Source organism: Gorilla gorilla, chromosome 14, assembly GCF_029281585.2.
Source record: "Gorilla gorilla gorilla isolate KB3781 chromosome 14, NHGRI_mGorGor1-v2.1_pri, whole genome shotgun sequence".
NCBI classification, from domain to species: Eukaryota; Metazoa; Chordata; class Mammalia; order Primates; family Hominidae; genus Gorilla; species Gorilla gorilla.
Window position 1 is genome coordinate 50,080,666 of NC_073238.2, and position 20,811 is coordinate 50,101,476.

The 20,811-nt window shown below is 39.8% G+C and overlaps 1 protein-coding gene across 5 annotated transcripts in view; it reads right to left on the bottom strand.

Annotated features, from left to right (window-relative positions):
* Nucleotides 1-20,811, bottom strand: part of DCLK1 (doublecortin like kinase 1) — a 354,676-nt gene that overhangs the window by 11,567 nt on the left and 322,298 nt on the right. For 3 of the 5 annotated variants that reach the window (XM_019039829.4, XM_055360707.2, XM_004054369.4), the window contains one exon: nucleotides 12,868-12,981. In XM_019039829.4, coding sequence (XP_018895374.1) covers nucleotides 12,868-12,981 — 114 coding nt within the window. Of the gene's footprint in view, nucleotides 1-7,715; nucleotides 7,790-12,867; nucleotides 12,982-20,811 lie in introns of all 5 variants that reach the window. The other 2 variants (XM_004054370.4, XM_055360708.2) reach the window with 1 other exon arrangement.

The following is a 20,811-nucleotide window of genomic DNA, read 5'->3' on the forward strand; positions in this document are numbered from 1 at the left end:
AGTTACTTCAGATATGTGCACAATAGCGACTGCCATGCTGGGTACTGGGTGAGAGCTGAGTAATGATGGCCTGGGGGAAGCTAGTAAAGAGAGAACACATGGTTGATTAAATAAAATGGTATAGAGAAATGGACTAATATAAACCTGCCCTATCCAGAAGAAACACTGCATATTCCTACCACAATCTGTAAGCCCTGGCTTATCACAAAGCCCTTAGCAGATGCTAGATCAAGTGTGAAAGCAGAGGAACGGTAAAATAATGCCAGCTATCTCAGCAACTCAGGTGGCTGCACATGTGGCAGCTGAAAATCTTAGGGAAATCCATCCCCATTGTGTTGGTGCCTGCCGTAACACCAGGCATACATAAATAAAAGACAGTGCTTGCCTATTATCAGATTTATTCCCATAAAGGATACATCTACTGAATTTGGCCAGTGGCCTCTTCTGTTACAATGAAATGACAGTATCCTCCACATGTGCTCAGATAGTTTAAATCCTTCGTTCTGACATTAAATTGGGAAAATCAGTATAAAGACATATGAACTACCCATCTGGTATGTCTAACGTTAAAGGAAAAACATAGCATAGAGGAGGAAGGTCAGGAATAATCAAGAACATGAATTGAAGCATCAGCTTAGGTTTTGCCGGTCTGAGTCACCCCACGTCTCTAATGCTTGTCTTGTCTGGTAGCTTAAGTTTAATCCCCTTGGAAGCAGCAGTAGGTGGAAGTCAGGAGAATTAGCTTTTTGTCCTAGTTCAGCTAATTATGTGACCTTGGACATGTTTTCTAACCACATCGAGCCCCAATTTCCAGGTCCATAGACTGAAAGGGGGTTATTGTGCATAATCCCTAGGGAAACTTTCACCTATGAAATTCTATGAATATGCTTAATATCACCATCAATCTACTTAATGGGTTATGTTTTTCTCTTAGCAAACAATAGGCCTTACAGTCTATGGACCAAACATATTTCTGTTCCGCAATGCTTGCAGGATTCACAAGAGATGTACTCATTTTCATTGTGAGGCAATGTTTTCTGTCATGGCAGTAATTATTGGATTTAAGTAACTGCGTTTTTCAGAGGCAAACATTGACTGCTTTTCCTTTTTTGCTTTTCTTAATTTATTGCTAGCCATCACATATAGTCTTCATTTCATTAATAAAAGAACATTATTGTGCATTTGCCTTTTAGCCCATCCATTATTCATACTACCTAGGAGACTGAACTGGGGATGCAGCTGCTGGGACATTAATCTCAGGAACCCTTTCTTTTGCTTACCCTTACTCTGTGGGGACTACATTACGATTTGCTTGTCAGTTTGGAAATGTTTTGCTTGCTAGTAAAATTAAACTGACAAATCGATTGAAATATCCAGCCTCCTCATTTTATTGGGCTTACTCTCATGCTTATTGCAGTTCTGTTTTGTTTTGCTTTCATATCCTTTTGAGGTCTTGCCAGAAATGACACAGTATCTGAAGACATGGCATGGCTTTTCTTAAAGATGACCATCAAAATGGCAAAAGGAGGCCTTCTTGGGATGCAACTGAGTAGCCTTCCAAGCTGCTTACTTTCTTGGCATGACTATCTTAAATATTATTCCCCATTTTCCTGGGAGAGCTGACCTTATGCTTCTGCACTACTAATCTTAAACATAGGCTTCTCCTGCTGACCTGGTTCTTAATAGAGTCTTAAATTGGCCTAGCTCTGCAGTGGGTTTCTGATGGCCTCCCATCAGACAGTTAAAATTACAGCCAATTGGTGGCGGTTGAACTCAGGACAAAATTTGTGTGCTTCCTCTGCCCGACAGCCCCTGATTTTCTTATAGGAGCCCAACCTCAGCGGAATTGCCATGTTTGTTCTCCATCATATCAGTAAACTAAACATGAACCAAAAGCACAGTCTGCCTTAAGAAAATCTATGAAAATTTAGTGCCTACAAAGCAAGTAAGTCAGGGATAGTTCCTTTAATTGCAGAAACCATTTTAACCTTGCCAAAAAGCTTAGTCCTGGATTGCTAAAAGTGGGATGTTATTCTAGAGCATCTCATATGTGATTTGATTGCCCAAACTTTGATGTATCCCAAATTCTTCAAAAACATGTCTATCCTGAAAAAATCAGTGAAAAAATGGTCCCTTCTTTGGAGAGTTCAATCATTTATTTGTTAACTTAACAAATATTTATTGAAGCCCTCTTCTACTAGGCAGTGGAGACATAGTTTTTAACAAGCCCTAATCCTGTTCTTGTGGAATTTGCATTTGTACAGATGGTGCCTTTTAATTTAGACATATTTTCCCCCTAGAAAGGGTGTTGGAAAACTTTTCTGGAGAGGGCCAGATAGTTAATATTTTAAGTTGTGCAAGCCACATGTTTCTCTGACTCAACTACTCAACTCTGCTGCTGTAGGGCAAAGGCAGCCATAGACAGTTTGTAAATGAATGTGTGTGACTGTGTTCCAATAAAACTTTACTTACAAAAAAAGGAAGTGGGCTAGATTTGGCCCATTGGCCACAGTTTGCCAATCCCTGTCCTAGAGGATCACATTTTAAACTTATACTTCATCAGAATTTTTGGCTATAGCTACTTCAGGTAAAACATATTGCCGCAAATGCTCACAAGAAATATAAACATATACATTACTGAGCAGTTTACTCTAATCAGAGCATTAAAACAGTTTATGATTCTACTTTAGTAACAAATGCCTCTCTCTGGAGAGACATCAGTTTTCTCAGGAAAATCCGTGGAGTGGGTGATTTGCTCTTGGAAGTGAGGGAAACAGAAAGCAATTTTTTTTTTTTTTTAGTTTCTTCCTTGGGCTGGGGTATGTGAAAGCACTTTTGCACAAGCAGCTAATTTAATTCTCACCACAAATTTGGAAGGTGGATAACACTTTTCTCCTTTTCGTAGGTGTGGAAAATCAGACAGAGAATGTAACTCGCCCGAGGTCACTGCAGGAAATGGGGTGGACTAGATCCAAACCCAGGGCTTCTTGACTCCAAAGCCACACTCTCTCTGTACACTGGGCTGCCAATCTTTAATTAACTTAATTGAATCTCAATCTCCATGACTTTTTTTTTGAGACGGAGATTCGCTCTTGCTGCCCAGGCTGGAGTGCAGTGGTGTGATCTCGGCTCATTGCATCTCTGCCTCCAGGGCCCAGATGATTCTCCTGCCTCAGCCTCCTGAGTTGCTGGGATTACAGGTGCCCACCACCACGCCCAGCTAATTTTTTGTATTTTTAGTAGAGACGGGGTTTCACCATGTTGGCCAGGCTAGTCTTGAACTCCTGACCTTAAGTGATCCACCCAACTCGGCCTCCCAAAGTGTTGGGATTACAGGTGTGAGCCACCGCGCCCAGCCTCCAAGACTGTTTAATTTCTAAAAGTGCCATGTGTCTGACATATATTTGAGAATTGTTTATTTCAGCCTATGAATACTTACACCCTTTCTTAGTAAAAGATGTGTTGATACTTATAATTACGTTCTTTATGTATGATTTCCTGTGCATTTATACCTCATAAAGCCTCTATCCTCTCAATGAACCTCACTAAGGAGCATTCACAAAGTATGGCAGGAATGAATATGTAGAAAAGAGCATAGATGTTTACTTTTAAGTCAAAATGAGGGAAAGAGATTCTGAGGCAAGGGCAGAATAAATATGATACTACACAATTTTCAGTCAATCTAGAATCATCAGGAATCTCAGGAAAATGTTAAAATCTCTCTTCAGTTTACACTCAATGATTAAGACTTGGAATGCCATGACATTTTCTCATTTTTAATAATAAGTACGCTAAATTTTAAAAAGACTTATATGTCATTGGAATCCTCTCTTAAGGGGCCTCTGAAAACAAAACAAAAGAAAATAAAACCTCAGTGAACAACCTGTTTGAGTTGGGAAATGTAACGCAGATGTTTCACCATTCCCATGTTCTTTCCAATGACCCTTGGTGACCTCCACGCCACGACAGGCATAGGTATCACTCATCTTTTGAGCCTATGGCCTAATAGCTCATGCTTGGGTATAAGGTACAGCTGCAAGACCGATCTTAACTACTTTCCTGAGACTTCTCTCTAATCACAGTTTGAGTGGTTTTGAAGTTTAAATCTATGACTTTTCGATGTGTTAAACTGAATCCCCCAAACTCTGTGTTACAGAGGGAGCCTCTGGAGTGGGTGGAGCATCTGCCCTGGCTGCCAACCATGCTCTGGCTGTCCCCGGGGACGGCGTTCTCACTCTGCAGAGCAAAGCCAGGACAACTAGCCACCGAGCAACCTGCAATGCATTGCAACTTGCTGTGTACATTTGGCTGCTTCTGGCCGAGGCCGGCCCTACATCCCTTCTCACACCACACGGAGGTTCCTCCCTGGCTTCCAGGGGAACAGTTTTCTCAAACCTGCGCGGAGCAAGATGCATTTAACTGACCCCATTCCTTTTAACAACCGAGCATGACAGCTTTTAATAGCCTTGCAAAGACGGTGCGCGGCCACCACCGCTCTGCCTCATTACTCACTGTTTCAGGACGGTGCTCGAATCCAATATGCACATTTTAGTCACATCTTGCCTGAGAACTCAACCACCCTTTTGTCCTAGCTCACCTCCCCATTTTATCTTATTTCTCATGTTTAGCTTATGTCTTGTTTTGATATTTGTTTTATTTAATCGGGTTACCCAGTTCTAGCTGTTGCCCTGTTCTGTGTGCTGAAGGTGCAGGATTCTTCTCCATGTGTTACAGGGCATAGCACTTGCCATGGTGACAGCTTCACTTGGGAAGGTAGAAATGTGTGTGACCGCGTCCCCTTTGAATAAGGATGCATTTCCAGGAAGGGGAAAATATAACGGGATGCAAATGTTCTCCAGTGGCTTGCAGCAGGGGGAAATGGTGGCTTCTTAGGTCAGGAGAGTGTGGAATAGCCCAGTGAGCTCATTCCTGGGGCAGCGTCCTCCCTGGACTCTGGGTGACAGGAGCAAAGTCTCCAGGATGCGTGGGTATAGTGAAGGATGCTGCTCCCTTGGAAGCAGCTCTCTGGTATGAGGCTGGAGAATGGAGAGAAAGGGGAAAACAAATCCCCACTATTTGTCTACAATCACCAAAAAGCCAGTTAAGAGAGACAGACCAATTCTGGGCACCCTGAGGAGATGGTTTTCCCAGCCTGTGCCCTCATGTGATCTGCTTTACAAAAAGCAAGCGCGACTCCCAAGTGTTCGGCTTACAGCAGTAAAAACAGCCATGAGCGCTTTAAACACAACAATTGGGAGCAGGGATGCTCGCCTGTAATGATTGTTTGTGTTAGAAAGTTGGCTGCCACCATGGTTAGACAAATGCTCCCACTTCTGTGGAGATAAAAGGCAAGCACTTGCAATCAGTAAGGAAAGCGTGTACGTTCTGGGGCTAAATGGCATTATAAAACTTCCTAATTAAGCATATATGCCAATGAGTTTTTAGCATCATTTCTCCAATTTAGCTTTACATACTGGGTGCGCTGTTCAGTACAGCACTAACTATAAACATTGTTGTTACTGCCCCAGCTGGAAAACAGAGCACTTTATGTGCGCAAGAAAAAAGAGATTATCTCCCATCTGCTCCTGCCCATTATTCAGGGATGTGTCATTTTGTCTGCTGATGGGAACCATCACCAGGATTTTAGTTAAATGGCCTTTTTATAGTTGGCTATGTTTATTAATTATTGTGTTTACTTGGGGTTTAGTTCCCATCCTTAATCCTACAAATTTAGTAATTTAATTTTCCAGAGGTTTTTGAAATTAGATGACTTTATATGTGTAATTTTTATAACACAAATATGCACAACTATAATTAGATATACTTGATGCCTATTTTTAATTGTATATTAACTTTACACATATATATCTGGTTAATATTCCTGACATTAGGAGACATATAATTTAAAAAGGATGGAGCATGGTGTGATTCGATTTCTATAAAGTACAAAACCAGCCAAAGCTAATTAATGTGGCTGGACTCTAGGGTCAGTGTTTACCCTCGAGGTGAAGTGATCCCTTCTGGAAGGGAGCCCCTGGGGTGCTAGGAATGCTCTGTGCCTGATCTGGGTGCTGCCTACAGGGGCATGTTCAGTTTGTGAAAATTTATAGAGATGTGCATTCCTGATAGGTGCACTCTTCTGGAAGTATATATTCTTTCAGGTAAAAGTAAAAGATGGATGAATACTCTTCTGTGTTACAAAGTCAAAAAAGAAGGGTCTGCACAAAGGCAGATTATGATTAACTCACCCTTCTCCCTCCAAAATAAAGTCAAAAATTAAGTTCTTTCTACATGTATAAGGCCAATTATGTAGGTAAATTAAATAAATGAATGTGCAACTCCTACATGCATTATAAATGGAGAAGACACAAATAGCCTTCTATGTCAAAATGACCTTAGAAAATTTTATTGAGCTTTGGGTGTTTTCTTGCTTTAAACAGATTTGGAAATGATCATGATTTTAGTATATCTGAATCATTTGTCAAGGTATGCCCCTTTCTGTTTTCCTATGTACTATGTTTTGAGTGTCTGATTATAGAAAAATAACCAGGAGTAACAATTGGGGCTAAAATCATATATATATATATATTATATATATATACACACACATATACATTATGTATAACATATATACTTTATATGTGCATATATACACACATACATATATATTTTAATTTTTTTGTAAAACTTTGCAGTCTAACCATGAAACAACATCAGGCAGCTACTGTCTTACTATAGATAGGCTCCACAGTTTGGAAAAAACAAATGCCAAAACCAGTGGATTTTTTTTTTTTTTTCAAATACTAAGATGTGGAGTGTTACCTGGAGATCATTTCAGAAACATTAAGATGGCGAAAACAGTCTCCCTAGAATTTCTCAGAGTTCATTTCTCAAACCATCAAAAACCATCCTGCTTGTGGATAACTTAAAGAGACACAAACAATGCCCCTTGAAGGAAATGCCAGGGCAGTTGACTGGAATAGAAAACGATTGGATAGAATTCTTAACCCAGTTTTAAAAAAATCGATACCTCCCATAATCCCTTTTGCTTGAGCAGATAAGCCGGCTAAATAATCTGACAGTTACAAAATACTGAAAAATAAATTCATGCAATAGCTAATACATAGAGGGATTTCCAGGGGGAAGAGGGAACAATAAAACAAAAACAAAACAAAAAGGTGGAGAATTTGAAAACACAAGCTTACCAACACACACAATGCATTCTATAGCCCATTATACTTTGAGGCGCTTCTACTACTAAGGTGTAAATGCATTGTTATCCATCTAATCAGGTCAAGGTTGGGCTTGATGACTTTAAAATGACAGTATATACTTCTATAGAACACACACTAGCGTGCTATTGTTCTTCCATTTGTTAAGGGACAGAAGAGCACTGGAAATCATTGTTTTAATTAGCAACATCAGGAAAATGCTTTGGCATTAGCACTAAATATACTGTCCTTTTAACCATAAGGAAAATTGATACTGAGCATGTGCAATGGAAAGAAAGCTGGCAAATGTCAGTGTGAATAATGGGTGAAAAAAAGGAATGAGGGGGTGTGGCATCTCAATCAAGATTAAAATGAAACTGATAAAGCAGCATATGGACTGGATAACAAATCAAAAGCATGTTTATCCACCGAAGGAACTGGTTAATGGAGACTGCCAGCACGTTGCCATGGAAACACTGACTGTTGAGCTGCACCATCTCATACCTTATCCAATACATTCCTGGTTGCTGGTAGTAGTCCAAAGACCCTGATCTCTTGATGGTAAACCCGTGGTCCAGCTGAGCAGAGAGAAATGGGGCAACTCAGTGGATCAACATTGTGCTAAAGAATTAAGACTCCAGACCAAGCTGTTCTTCACTGATTCTATATGTATATATAGTTACGATGCCTCTTCTGCAGGGTAACTAGCTAATATCGTAAGTCTGCATACTGAAAACAAAAAGGCAGGAAATGACACCTCATGACTATTTTGGAGGCCAATTTGCTCAAATAGATCTAGTTCTTCAAACAAGTTTTTGAATGACCATTTTAATCATGTCCTCTCAATTTCAAAAGATATAAACACCTCTTCATATGCCATAGAATAGAAAATGCTTCACAATTCAATAAAGTACTGAAATGAGCATTAGCCACTTAAGAGAAAGCAGACTGGACCCCATAGAGTATTACCACATAAGGCTTAAATTTGAGGGCTTTATAACTATGAAATGAAAGAGGAAAAGAATCAGGTTTTGAAACCTCATCAATTACAGCATTTAAATTTCTGAGTTAATCTTCAAAAGCAGAGCTACTCTTAAAGGTGAATCTTTTCTTTTCTTTTCCTTTTTATAAAAGGTATACGATCTAATTAAAGGTGAATCTTAATTACATTTCTAAACTAAGAAGATAGAGTATAAAACAGTCAATAAATTTTCTCTATGAAAATATGGAAAGTGAAATAAAACAAAAAATAGTTTTCACTGTATATTAAAAATGCGTATGAACAGTTAAGTGCTTTTGATGAACACAAAGTACAATAAATAGAAGGCAGGAGAGGTTCTCAAAGTTGTTCATCCTGGAATAAGATGTTAGCTTTTGGCTACCTGGGAATAAAAGATTCAATCCCCCAAACCTGAAGAACACTAATCATGCTGTGTGCCCGCTTCCCCATTCTGCCCACGAGAGGATGCGACTTGGACACCTTTCTTCAGAGGGGCTCATGTGTTCTTTCAAGTGCGTTACTGGTATGATGCTGATGACAGTTTCTACTTCTAAATTCACAAAGGCATTTCAAAAACATGCCAGGGCACCAGGCATTTAAACTAAAAACTGCTTGGAGGATTTGGTGCTCTGATTATAAACTAGGCTATCCAAGTGTGCATAAAATGCAATGTGAAGTTTTAATCTTTTTAAAAATGTGTGTTTCGTTTTATTGAGAAAAAAATCAAAGTATACTGGCTCTCAGGAAGATGAAGGTGTATGCTTGGCCACAAAGACAGCTACTTAGTAATTAGCTTTCTATTGCCATCTACAGGCAAAGTGTCATATAACAGGTCTCATTTTAGAACTAAGCTTCCCAGTGTCACAATTATATGCACGCTGATTAGTATGGATTTGTTCAATTAGACTGAAACGCTCTATTTGCATGAGCAAAATGCAAAAGAAGAACTTTAAAGCATTAGGAAAATTATCGGTTAAAATAATAAACAGTGTTAAATGAGGAAAAATAAATTGGAACTGACATCTTAGTCATCGGTTCTTCATCAAGCTGAGCAAATCTAATAATGCCTCTCTCTCTTCCCTCAGCTCTCAAAAAGTTCACCGTTAAAATGTCATCTCTAATTTATTTTATGTCTATAAATTGCATTTTAATAACCTTTTGTTTCCCTTTCTCTCTCTCTTTTTTTTTTCAAATCCCCCAACTACTGAGAAAGGCAGCAGAGGGACAATGGCGTCTCTCTGAGAGGCACAGAATGCTGCAGTTCTAAGGAATGCAACGGCTTCCACCTAATCCCATGGCTTGACCTAATGTCAGAGCACCTTTCCTCCTTCAGGAGGGTGTGCGATCCCTGTGAACCTCCAGCTGGTAATTACTGTCCTAGCCAACTCGAGGCCCTCTTGCGACCTTAATATAAAGTTATCATTTGTCCTTTCTTTGGTCTTAATAATGTACATACTGTGAAGTGGAAGAAAAAAATGACAACATGAACAAAAAACACTACAATTCAGAACATGAGTACATGTTAAACTACGCTCATATCATAAATTACACCTGTGAGAGAGGCTGCCGGTTATGACAGTATGCTTTTTTCTTTTGTCATTCTAAGAAAGAAAAAGTGTCACAGATTCTCTGATGAGCACTGGTGATCTCCAGCAGGTAGTTAGGTTTCTAACTAAGGAATGAGAAGTACTAGTTAAAAATTAATTATTTAATTGTTGATTCCCCAACCACCACCAAACCACAAACTAACACTATATCCTAAATAATAATTTCTAAAACATTCTAAAGGGTGTATGTAATTCTAAAAAATTAGTCCCATGGTAAAGGCGGTTTAAAATACATTATTTTATAGCCTCTGGGGAGAGCGTATATACCCAGGAAAATTCTGTTTGAATGAAATTTATGCTGAAATCAGTTTTTGTAAATCTATCAAATAGAAGTCATCACTGTATTATATCAATTCCTGAACTTTTAATGATGTGAGCAAATTAATCATTATATTAAATTATTAAATTATCAAATAGTCTTTATAGAATATACCATTTATAAAAAATTTTTCTTCTACCTCCCACTTATTTTGCTTCATAGCAGAATAATCTTTCTTGGCAGTCATACTTTGGAATATTATTTAATGCCAGGGTTTCTTTTTCTTGTGATAGTCCCCTGATAGTCAGCCTTTGCATTTTAAGAATGAAAAAATGGTTATGCAATATAATTGGATGTATCCAGTGCTATTCTGAAAGTAACACAATGAAGGTGGCCAAAATAGCCAGTTTCTAATTCCCAGCCCCACCCTTCGGCTACTGACCTCAGCCAGGTTCTTCTAGAAGGTGGAGATATTTATGAGGGAAAAGCATTCTGGAGAAGGTGCCTAATGTACATAGTATGGTAGACCAGTTTCTCTTAAAACAATCTCTGAAATCTACATTGATATTCTCTTTTATGCTTGAAATATTAATGCTGATAGTTAACATATGAATTGTGCTATAGATCTGACAGGCATTTTTTAAGATACAGTTTTCTGAAACCAGCCAATTATTCTGAATCTGAATTAAGTGGATAATTATTAAAAAAAAAAACCTCTGCAGCAGTAAAGATTAAACAAGCATGCAACCAATGCATAACTCAGCATTACACAGCCCACTTTACAATTTGTAAGTATATTACCAGTTTGTGCAGTTTCCATGGAAACCGTGTTAGTGATGAATTGAGAAACTTGCATTCAAAATTGCATTCAAAGTGGTCCAATCATGACATTTAGTGAAAAAAAACAGTGGATCTTTGATCTTCAAATACTAATGAGTGTTTTAAGATCCACCTAGATGAGGTTTTAATGAATTCATATGGATAACGCTTCAGAATTTATCCAACTTTGATTAAAATAGGATTTCCCCTCAAATGTGTGGTGTTTGTCAATTGGAAAATTGCCCTGACGTTCCTGCCCTTAGTCACTGTAAGACTCCTAGAATACTGTGAACAAACCAATATTGAGCAACCAAGGCAAACTTAACCAAAGACTGATTAAAATAAAAGACCAGGAAAAAAAAAGAAAACAAAAGCAAAATGACAGACGTGGAAAACGCACTCTCTCTAGCAGCTGTAAGCCCTTAGCAGGAGAAAAACAGTCCCTTTCATGGACAAGCGTGCTGGCAGTCCATTCCAAAAGAAAACTGTGGAATCAAATGTTTGGAATAGACATATATCTTGAACGAACAATGGAAACAGAGTATAGAATGTCTGGTTTAGTAGAGAATCACTATGAGATTGTTGCTTTCAAAACTTACTGACTGAATATCAGCTCAGAACAAAGAACACTGACCATCTATGGAAGATGTAGAGGTTAATTTACTTCTACATTGAATTTTCTCAGAAAGAATTAAAGATAGGGGGCAAGAACAACTTGAAATTTTAAAACTTCAGCGGCACGGAGGAACATCTGGAAGAGTAGGCATTCCCTTTCACTTTACACATGTGCCAGTTGCTCACACGCATGTAAATCACTATTGAAAGGGTTCAATCGAGAAATATGAAATGCAAACAGTACGAGGGTGTGTATGCATGCATTTGTACCATTTGCAAATTCTGGAACCTCATATCAAATACTTAGTAACCCAGATCTGGGATTGGTGGCATCAAACAGATCACTTGTTTATCTTCAGTCTTTTTTAGAGCTCTCGCGCAACCAAAAAAGAAAAAAAGGAAAGAAACTAAAAACACCCAGAGAAGTGGTTAAATATTCAGTACTGCTCATGAGTGAGAGGTGCTGTTTAATAGCATAAATACTTTTGAAAAAGTCCACATCATAGTGTCTTAAATTCTTTGTTTGGAGAAGAAAAACAGCTCAAGTGATTTTCAGATTGAATATGCTATTAAAATTTACACACTCTGAAAAAAAGAGGAAATTATTAAAAACTCAAGTAATTGGAACTTGAATATATTTACTCCAGAATATGACACCAGGAAGTATGAGGTTTCATTATTCCTCGGCCCAATTTAATCTTTGCCTAGAGCTGCGATCAAATTGCATGTAGTGTATGTCTGCATGTATAGAACAGAAAAGAAAGGCCTTGTGCAGCCGCATCAATAAAATAGTAAATGTTAAAAGACTTTCAACTTTAAGAACAGAAATTTCTAAGGAGCAAGACATCGTGACTTCGTTGGGTGTTCACAGTAATTCAATTTCACTGAAAATCTCACTGTGTAGCTTTCTGCTATGCTTTGACTTTAATTTAGGTCTAGTATCAAGATCTATAGTGTTCCAAGCTCTCCCTGCAATGTCGTCTCTCTCAGCTTGCCTTTCCTTTCTAGGTCCTAGCAAAAGGACACTATGAACTCTTTTTCTTAGAGCCAAGAAGTTTACATTGGCACAGAGTCCAGCATGGGGGAGGTTTTCGGTTTTAAATAAATAAATCACAAAATTAATATATACTGCAAGACACCCTGGAGGTGTTGGATAATGATGTGATGCCCAGGGAAATGATCTGCAGAAACACATAATATATATAAGTCCCATACCTCCTCTAGTGCATTAAGTGGCTGAGCTGTCTAAAGAAATGACCCATTCTGCTGTCTCTGACTGGAGAATCTCCTGAGTAATGCCTGTCTCTTAGGTGGGTTGCTTTAAAAAAATTATAGGTGGATATTTCAGATGCTTACTGCTATGACAGAAACTCCAGCTGCTGTGCTATTCGGCTTGGGGCCTGTGTTGAAATGCTTCTTTATCTTTCCAGCTACTGACAGCTGATGTTCATTTTCTGGGAGGCCATCATCCTGGAGAAAAAGAAATAAAGAGAAGAGAAAAAGAAAGAAAATGAGATAAATGAAAAATGAAGGCTAAATCTTCTAGTCACAGGCAGTGATCTTAGAATTCATAAGATGTCAGAAATAAACCAACCAATGTCTACTCATTAAACACTATTGTTGGAAGTACTGCTCCAAGGTCTCATTCATTTCCACATCTGCTCTAAAATTAATTTGCTTTGTGTCACCTGACCCTCAGAGATTTGTCTCTAAATTAAAAAAAAAATATTTCTGTTTTTGGTTTCTAATAAAATCTATTCCAACCACGGCTCTAGGAACATGTCAAAAAGCAAGTTAATCTAGATGACCAGAAAAAAAATTCAATGTGAACATCTTCTTTTTAATTTTTTTTTCCTCTTAACCCATCATTTAGACCCAAAGCCAAGGGTCTTGGATGGCAAGCTTGGGCTTCTGCATGGCCCATAAATAAACTCAGGCTGTTCCACAGTTACTCATTTGGCCATTCTAAAATTCCAGGCAGCCTTCCAGGCAGAAAGATCTTCCTTAAATTTTAAGTCTTTCTTGCTGCCTTCAAATCATCTGTTATTATGACATAGTTTATATTGGAGCTTATTTTAACCAAGGTCTCTATTCTCTGCTGGAGCCATCTATGACTGAGGCTGGACACATGGTTCTCTTGTACTAAATACTGTTAGAACCACAATAACCAGGGTCATAAGTATGTGCCACCACTTACTAGAGTTCATGATGAAAAGGCTGCAGGATCCTTCAAGGCAGAGACTGTGTTTTGCTCACTATAGAATCTCCAGGTCTTAGCATAGTGCCTTGGCACATATTAGATGCTCAATTGTGGAATAAATGAATGAACAGATAATAGAGTGTTTGTAACTCACTGCTAAAAAGAAACTCCTGGCAATCACTTCGATGCCATTCATTATTTTTCTTTTCTTCTTCCTCTCCATCATTTTGCAGGTAATTTCTTCGTTCCACCCAGGAAAATAAGTCTGCTGTTTCTCAAGCATAATGTGCTGGCTCCTTTTGCACGAGCTGGTCCCTACACATGGCATTTGCTTTTTCTTTCAGCATTTGGGCACTCACTTATTCAATGGACATTAACTGCATGCCTACATGGACCAGGTACTACAGTACGTGGGGGAGAAATGATGGCGAGCAAAGACAGGCATGGGCCCTGCTCTCCTAGAAACCTCTGCTCCATTTCTTTTCTTCCTAACTTGGGTCTAACTGGCCTGTTCCAAGGCATTTATCCCCAAGTTAAGCACAATCCATTCTAATGGCTTTACTGGAAACCCCCAGTGCTTTTTCATTATATCAGTTTGCACTATTTCTATTTTTTTGGTGTTAGAAACAAGGTGAAATTCCAGTAGAGTGGGGATGCTACTTGGGGAGGGAACAGAAGCAGGGCCACATGAAGTGCCGACCTTGTCAAGGGCTATGTTAGGAATAGCAGAGTGTGGGAGGAAGATGTGATCTCTGTCCACCAGAACCTTGCAGGCTAATTGGGAGACAAAACATGCACACACTATGTAAAATCATGAAACAAGCCAACAAGATAAAAAGGAGCTGTTACAAGGCTGCATGGCTGGATGGCTCAGCTAGATTCACCAAAGAAGTTCAGAGGAGAAAGGGCATATTTTCTGGTGTGAACAGTTACAGCTGACTTCATGAGGGATATGGGACTTGACCTGGCCCTTAATGATGGAGAGTGTGTTGACAGGCAGAGAGGAGGTGCGGTGATATTTGGTGTGCAGTGTGTGCAAGTTGGAAGCCACAAAGTCATCTCTGCCAAACAAGAAGTCAAACAGTTTGTCTCTAGTTAAGAGTTTATGTGCCATGGTAATGGCAGAGAAAGCTGAAAAAACAGGAGAAGATTGGCCATAAATGAATACCCAAAAGATCCCAGAATTGAAGCCCTCATCTCCATTAGGAATAGAGCTTTTTAATAAGAGGACTGTAAGTTTAAGAAATGTGAAGGACTACCTTCCCTTTACTGTGGTATTTTTATAGTACATTATCCAGCTCTTGGTTCACTCTACAAGTGAAAGAGAAATCAGATGATAATTACAAAGAATTAGGATTATGCGTCCAGAGTTTTAAACACAAGGGTGAATTGAATGGTGTATGTAAAAAATGTTTTTATTAATATGGTGAATGAGGCCAAATGCGGTGGCTCACATCTGTAATCTCAGCACTTTGGGAGGCCGAGGCAGGTGGATCACCTGAGGTCGGGAGTTCGAGACCAGCCTGACCAACATGGAGAAACCCTGACTCTACTAAAAATACAAAATTAGCCGGGCATGGTGGCGCATGCCTGTAGTCCCAGCTCCAGCTACTCAGGAGGCTGAGATGGGAGAATAGCTTGAGCCCGGAGGCGGAATTTGCAGTGACCTGAGATTGCGCCATTGCACTCCAGCCTGGGCAACAAAAGCAAAACTCCGCCTCAAAAAAAAAAAAACAAAACAAAAACAAAAAACCAGCAACAAAAAACCGACAACAACTGGTGAATGAAACAGAAGGCCCCTGGAATTTAAGTTGGACAATAGCGTTTGGGAACTAAGTTAGAATTTTTGAGAGTTTTTCAACATTTGACAAGGGATAAAATGATACTGAAAGTCTTCTGAATATTAGTATCATGTCTTGGCAGAGTGTCAGGTTCTGCCAGAATGAAAGGGGCCACCTTGGGTGCTCTACTGGCCTCACCCCCAAGATTACACATGTACTTCTTACCATCTCTTTGTAGAGTTCCAGGCTACCTCGGGCAAAATGATCAAATGAGCTTTCAATGATGACATAGTTTGAAAAACATGATTGTGGAGAAGGTTGAGGAAAGGTTTTTCTTTTTAGGATGAAAGAAACTTGAGCATATTTGTGGTCTTAGGATAAGAAGCTAGTGAAAAGGGAGAGTTGAAAGATACGAGAAAGGGCAGGGTAGGGACGGAGGGTAGAAGTGAAGTGGTTTGCCTTGGGGAGGTATAGGTTTACCTCTTTCTCTGAGGCAAAGATGAAACAAAGAGGGAACGAGCAGAGGTGCGGGGGAGGGAAGTTAGAAGAGCACGGCAGGGCGAGGAAGGTGACACAAGTGTTAACTGCTGTTTACACGTATGATCTCTTTCCTCCTCAAACTTCAGTCCATTTATTAGTCCCATTTTGAACATGGGCAAAATGAGGCTCAGCAAGGTGAAATCATTTGCTCAACGTCACACAGCTAGAAAGTGGTTGAGTCAGCATTGAACCAGGCCTGAAACTCTGTTCTTTTTCCCACACCAGGTTGCATCAATTGAGGATGCTCACTGGCATGGCATCAGCTACAAAAGGGCTGCTTAACTGATAAATGGAAATACTCAGTGAATCATCTTCTCCATGACGAAAGTGGCACAGTGGTGAGGGGGAAGAAGAATTGAATTAGGGGCCGAACAAACCAGAGAATATTTGGACACGACTTAATGCAGCCTGGGAATCATCTGGTGGTCAATAAAAGAGACACTGAGCATTTCAGGGACCCAGTGGAACACAGTTAGAAATTCTCTGTCAAGTGGAGACTGGGTGTCCACTAATCTGGGATGTGTCAACGTGACCTATTAGGGCCGGGACTCTAGGATCCTATGTGCAGCAAGCAGTGCAGCAAGGCCTGGCTGACACTGGGCAGCATAAAGTTGCACGGAGCCAACAGGGTTGCCGTATGATCGGCACAGGCTGTGTTTACCAGCCTAGGTGTAAATATGGGGAAAGATAGCTGGGTTTTCGTAAGAGCAGCCCCTACTTAACTTACTGAGAAAGATTCAGCTCTTGCTGAATAACCCCACCTTCTTTTCACTCCCCACCATTGGCATCTTTTCAGAAACTTGCCTTCACCTGGCTTTCCCTCCACGGCCAGTTCTTGAGCTAGGAGTTTGCTCTCCAGCCACCTCAATGGATTTCCTTATCATTTCCCAGCCCTGTCCTGGTCCTAATCTCCTGTCAAGGTTCCTAGCAACTCTTTCAGATACTGGGGCCTGGAGGTGAAGGCCTCCAGCTTTAAATTCCAGTGAAGGTTTGAGCTTCCCTTGGGTTATTAGTTCATATTGAAGCAATGCAAGTAGCGAAACAAGTTGTCAGAGAGGCTTTTGACTTCATAAATCTTAAAACGTTCTAGGATTTTTTTCCAATGAAATAAGGTGTCTCAGCTGGAGTAGGTAAAACACATACATGTACACACACACACACACACACACACACACCATGACAATGAAAAAGTCTGCAGTGTTTTTATATAAATTTTGAAGGTTTTCAGCATAATTGGATAAAAAGACTTAAACAATTGGCTTTGCAGGGATCTAATCTGTACCTGCGCCGTACAGATGGATGATAGAGATTTAGCTAACTTACTGTCATGCATCAATAAAATAAATAGGCACGTTAAAAACATACATTTATATATATACATCTTTATCACCATTATTCAGAATAGATTATGTGCCAAAAATGTGCTACGAATTTTCTAAACATGACAAATCTGGCAGTATTTTACAAATAGTTACAGTATTATTACCATACGTTCTGGTTTGGTGGTAGTTTCTGAAGTTCAACACAGGCTGGTTGTGGTTTGAGGTTAGTAGTTTTTGATTTAGAAATTCCCATCCACCACTTGGCAGAGCATTGCAACTGACACAAACAAAATTAGTTTGCAAAATGGAAAATGAACTCTCACCACTGTCCATAGGAGACCTGGCCTCCTGGTCTCCATTTCTCTAGGGGTTACTGGGGAAGAGCTGTGGGGAGGCTTGTGGGGGAACGGATGTGAAGTCACTCTGTAATGTAGAATTCCTCGCTTTCCTCTGGGAAACCATTTCAGGCGTCATGCTTTAGAAAATTCTCATCCCCTTGCGGATTTTTGGTTTTGAATCATGGATCTGGTTTGCAGTCTATTCATTGCCAGACTCTATTATTAATATCTGTAAACTCAGGAGAAGCATGGCAGTCTTGAGCAGTTTACTGCTAGAATATTCCCACGTAGTTTTAAACCATTCCAAGGTTATTAAAGGACTCTTCAATAGCAGTTCCGCTGCACCTCCCAGTGTGCTTGACTCCTGTTAACCATCCCCACCTGCACAGCACCCCCAGTCCCCTTGACTCTCTTCAGCATGGCCCTATGATTCTCTGTCTACAATTCACACTGCACTTTGGGAGAAAATGTAAGGCAAGTTAAGATTTATCTTAGAGCAAGGACGGGATAAAATGCCCATATGGAAACTGCAATTCCATGTCATCGTTTAAAATTTGTGAATATAAATAAGTGGTTTTATATATTATTGCAGTGTCATTGGGCTTCACTTAATTGCTAACAAATTCTACCAGCACAATAAGATGAATGTTTACACTTTTGTGTGTACAGATGATTTTTATTAGTAGGTAGGGCTGATTTTTATTAGTCAACATGGAATATCTTGGGAGATTATCCAGGCTTCTATTTTTTCTTCTTTCTCTTGTTCTTTTTTTCTTTTTGGATATCTGGACTTAGCAGAATCTTTTCAAAAGAGTACGTAGGTGGGATACAGGAGGTAAACTAAAGTGTAAAGGCCAGGAAGGTGATAGAAAGTCTTGAATTGGCTAAATAACTATACTTGATTTATTTAAACCAGTCTGTTCTGCTAGTACAAAAGTTCTTGAACTTCGTTTCATGTTATAATCACCTGTGAGCTTTTAAAAGTCCTGATGCCAGGAAGCCAGTGCAAACCAATTAAATCAGAATGTCTGGGGGCAAAACCCAGGCATCAGACCTGTGTTAGAGGCTCCAGTGGGCTTCAGGCTAGACTCCTTTGAGCCTCAGTTTTTTTTTTTGTTTGTTTTCTTGAGACAGAGTTTCGCTCTTGTTGCCCAGGCTAGAGTGCAATGGCACGATCTTGGCTCACCGCAACCTCCGCCTCCCGGGTTCAAGCGATTCTCCTGTCTCAGCCTCCCGAGTAGCTGGGATTACAGGCATGTGCCACCATGCCTGGATGATTTTGTATTTCTAGTAGAGACAAGGTTTCTCCATGTTGGCCAGGCTGGTCTTGAACTCCCGACCTCAGGTTATCTGCCCGCCTCGGCCTCCCAAAGTGCTGGGATTACAGGCATGAACCACTGCACCCGGCCCTCAGTTTTTTTTTAATCTATTAAAGTGGCAAAATAATTTGATGTAAAACATAGATTCATAAAATTATAGCATCCTAGAGTATCAGAAGAATAACTCGGGATAAGGTAGATGAGCATTTTGAAAATAAAAATGGAATGACAGCAATATATTTAAAATATCACAATGATGATAATTTGATCCTAATTATATATAAGAATTTTTTCCTGGAAATGTCAATTCTGTTTATGAACTTATCATGAACCTACATTTTCTATCAATAAACCATCATTTGTGGGGAAAGTGACTCAACCCTCTTTCCAATTCCTGGAAAGGTCAAGATATATTATTGCCTATTTTATTCTTATATTATAATAAATGTGCCTAAATCATATTGTTCTCCACTAGATGGGTAATAGGGTAAGGAAACATAGTTGGCATAATTTGTTGGTATTTTGTAACTACATTAAACAAAGTAGCTGTGATGCTGGAGAAAGTAACAGAGCTGGTGATACACATATTATCTATCTGGATCTGTGACACACAAACAGGATCATGTTGGGGGATGACAGTCTTTCTTCCTTAATCAAGCTTCTCATTCACCAACATTAATCACAATTTGCATTTCATGAGCACATAGCAATGGATGAAACAGTTGTCATCTGGCTCAGACTCAAATTCACCAAATATTTGCTAAGTACCTACAAGGTGCTAGGACTTAAGATTGCCCTCTCAGACTCTTCAACTATATGATCCTTTTCCCATCCTTATAGCAAGTGGAGAGGAGAATCCTATTTTCTCCATTTCACAGATAGGAAAACAGGTTTAAAGGAGAGAAAAGACTTGCCCAAGGTCACACAGGTGAGTGAGCTGATGCTCCTCCCGTGGGTCTACATTCCTCTTCCAGACGTGGCTGCTTACTGACGATGGCTTTGTTCATGTGGCTCATTGGAACCATCCATAGAGAGGCCTCGCTCATGACTCTTTCAACAACAGAGCAAAGGGCAAGAATACGGCAGAGCATGGTGGGATTCGGACCCAGGACGTGTGAAAAATAAAGGCGAACTTAGAGGAAGCTCCTGGATGAGGTTAAAACAAGTGACTTTTGTGGAGTAGGTTTTCCTTTCTGCTGCCCTATGCTTTACTCTCTATTTTATATAAGTCTACCTTTCCTTTTTCTTTCTTTCTTTTTGTTTGTTTGTTTTTTGAGACAGAGTCTCCCTCCATCACCCAGGCTGGAGTGCAGTGGCTCAAACTTGGCTCACAGCAACCTCTGCCCCCAGGTTCGAGCCATCCTCATTCCTCAGCCTCCCCAGTAGCTGGGATTACAGGCACCCACCACCACGCTGGGCTAATTTTTTTTTTTTTTTTTTAGTAGAGGTGTGGCTTCACTATGTTGGCCAGGCTGGTCTTGAACTCCTGGCCTCAAATGATCCACCTGCCACGGCCTCCCAGAGTGCTGGGGTTACAGGCTTGAACCACTGCACCCGGCCAAGACTGCCTTTTCAATTCCAAGTATGCCAAATAAAAAAGTCATGGTATAAGCAATAGAGAAAATTAGAACTAATGAGAGCAGAGAAAGAGCTTTTTGACAACGTCCTTAGGGTTCACATAATTATTAGTACTTTTCTCCCCCCTTCTCTCCTTTGTGGTAATCAGATATAATTTGATTGCCAAATGCAAAATGTCTTACTAAATGGATATTCTTTGAAATCCCTAATTTATTTATTTCA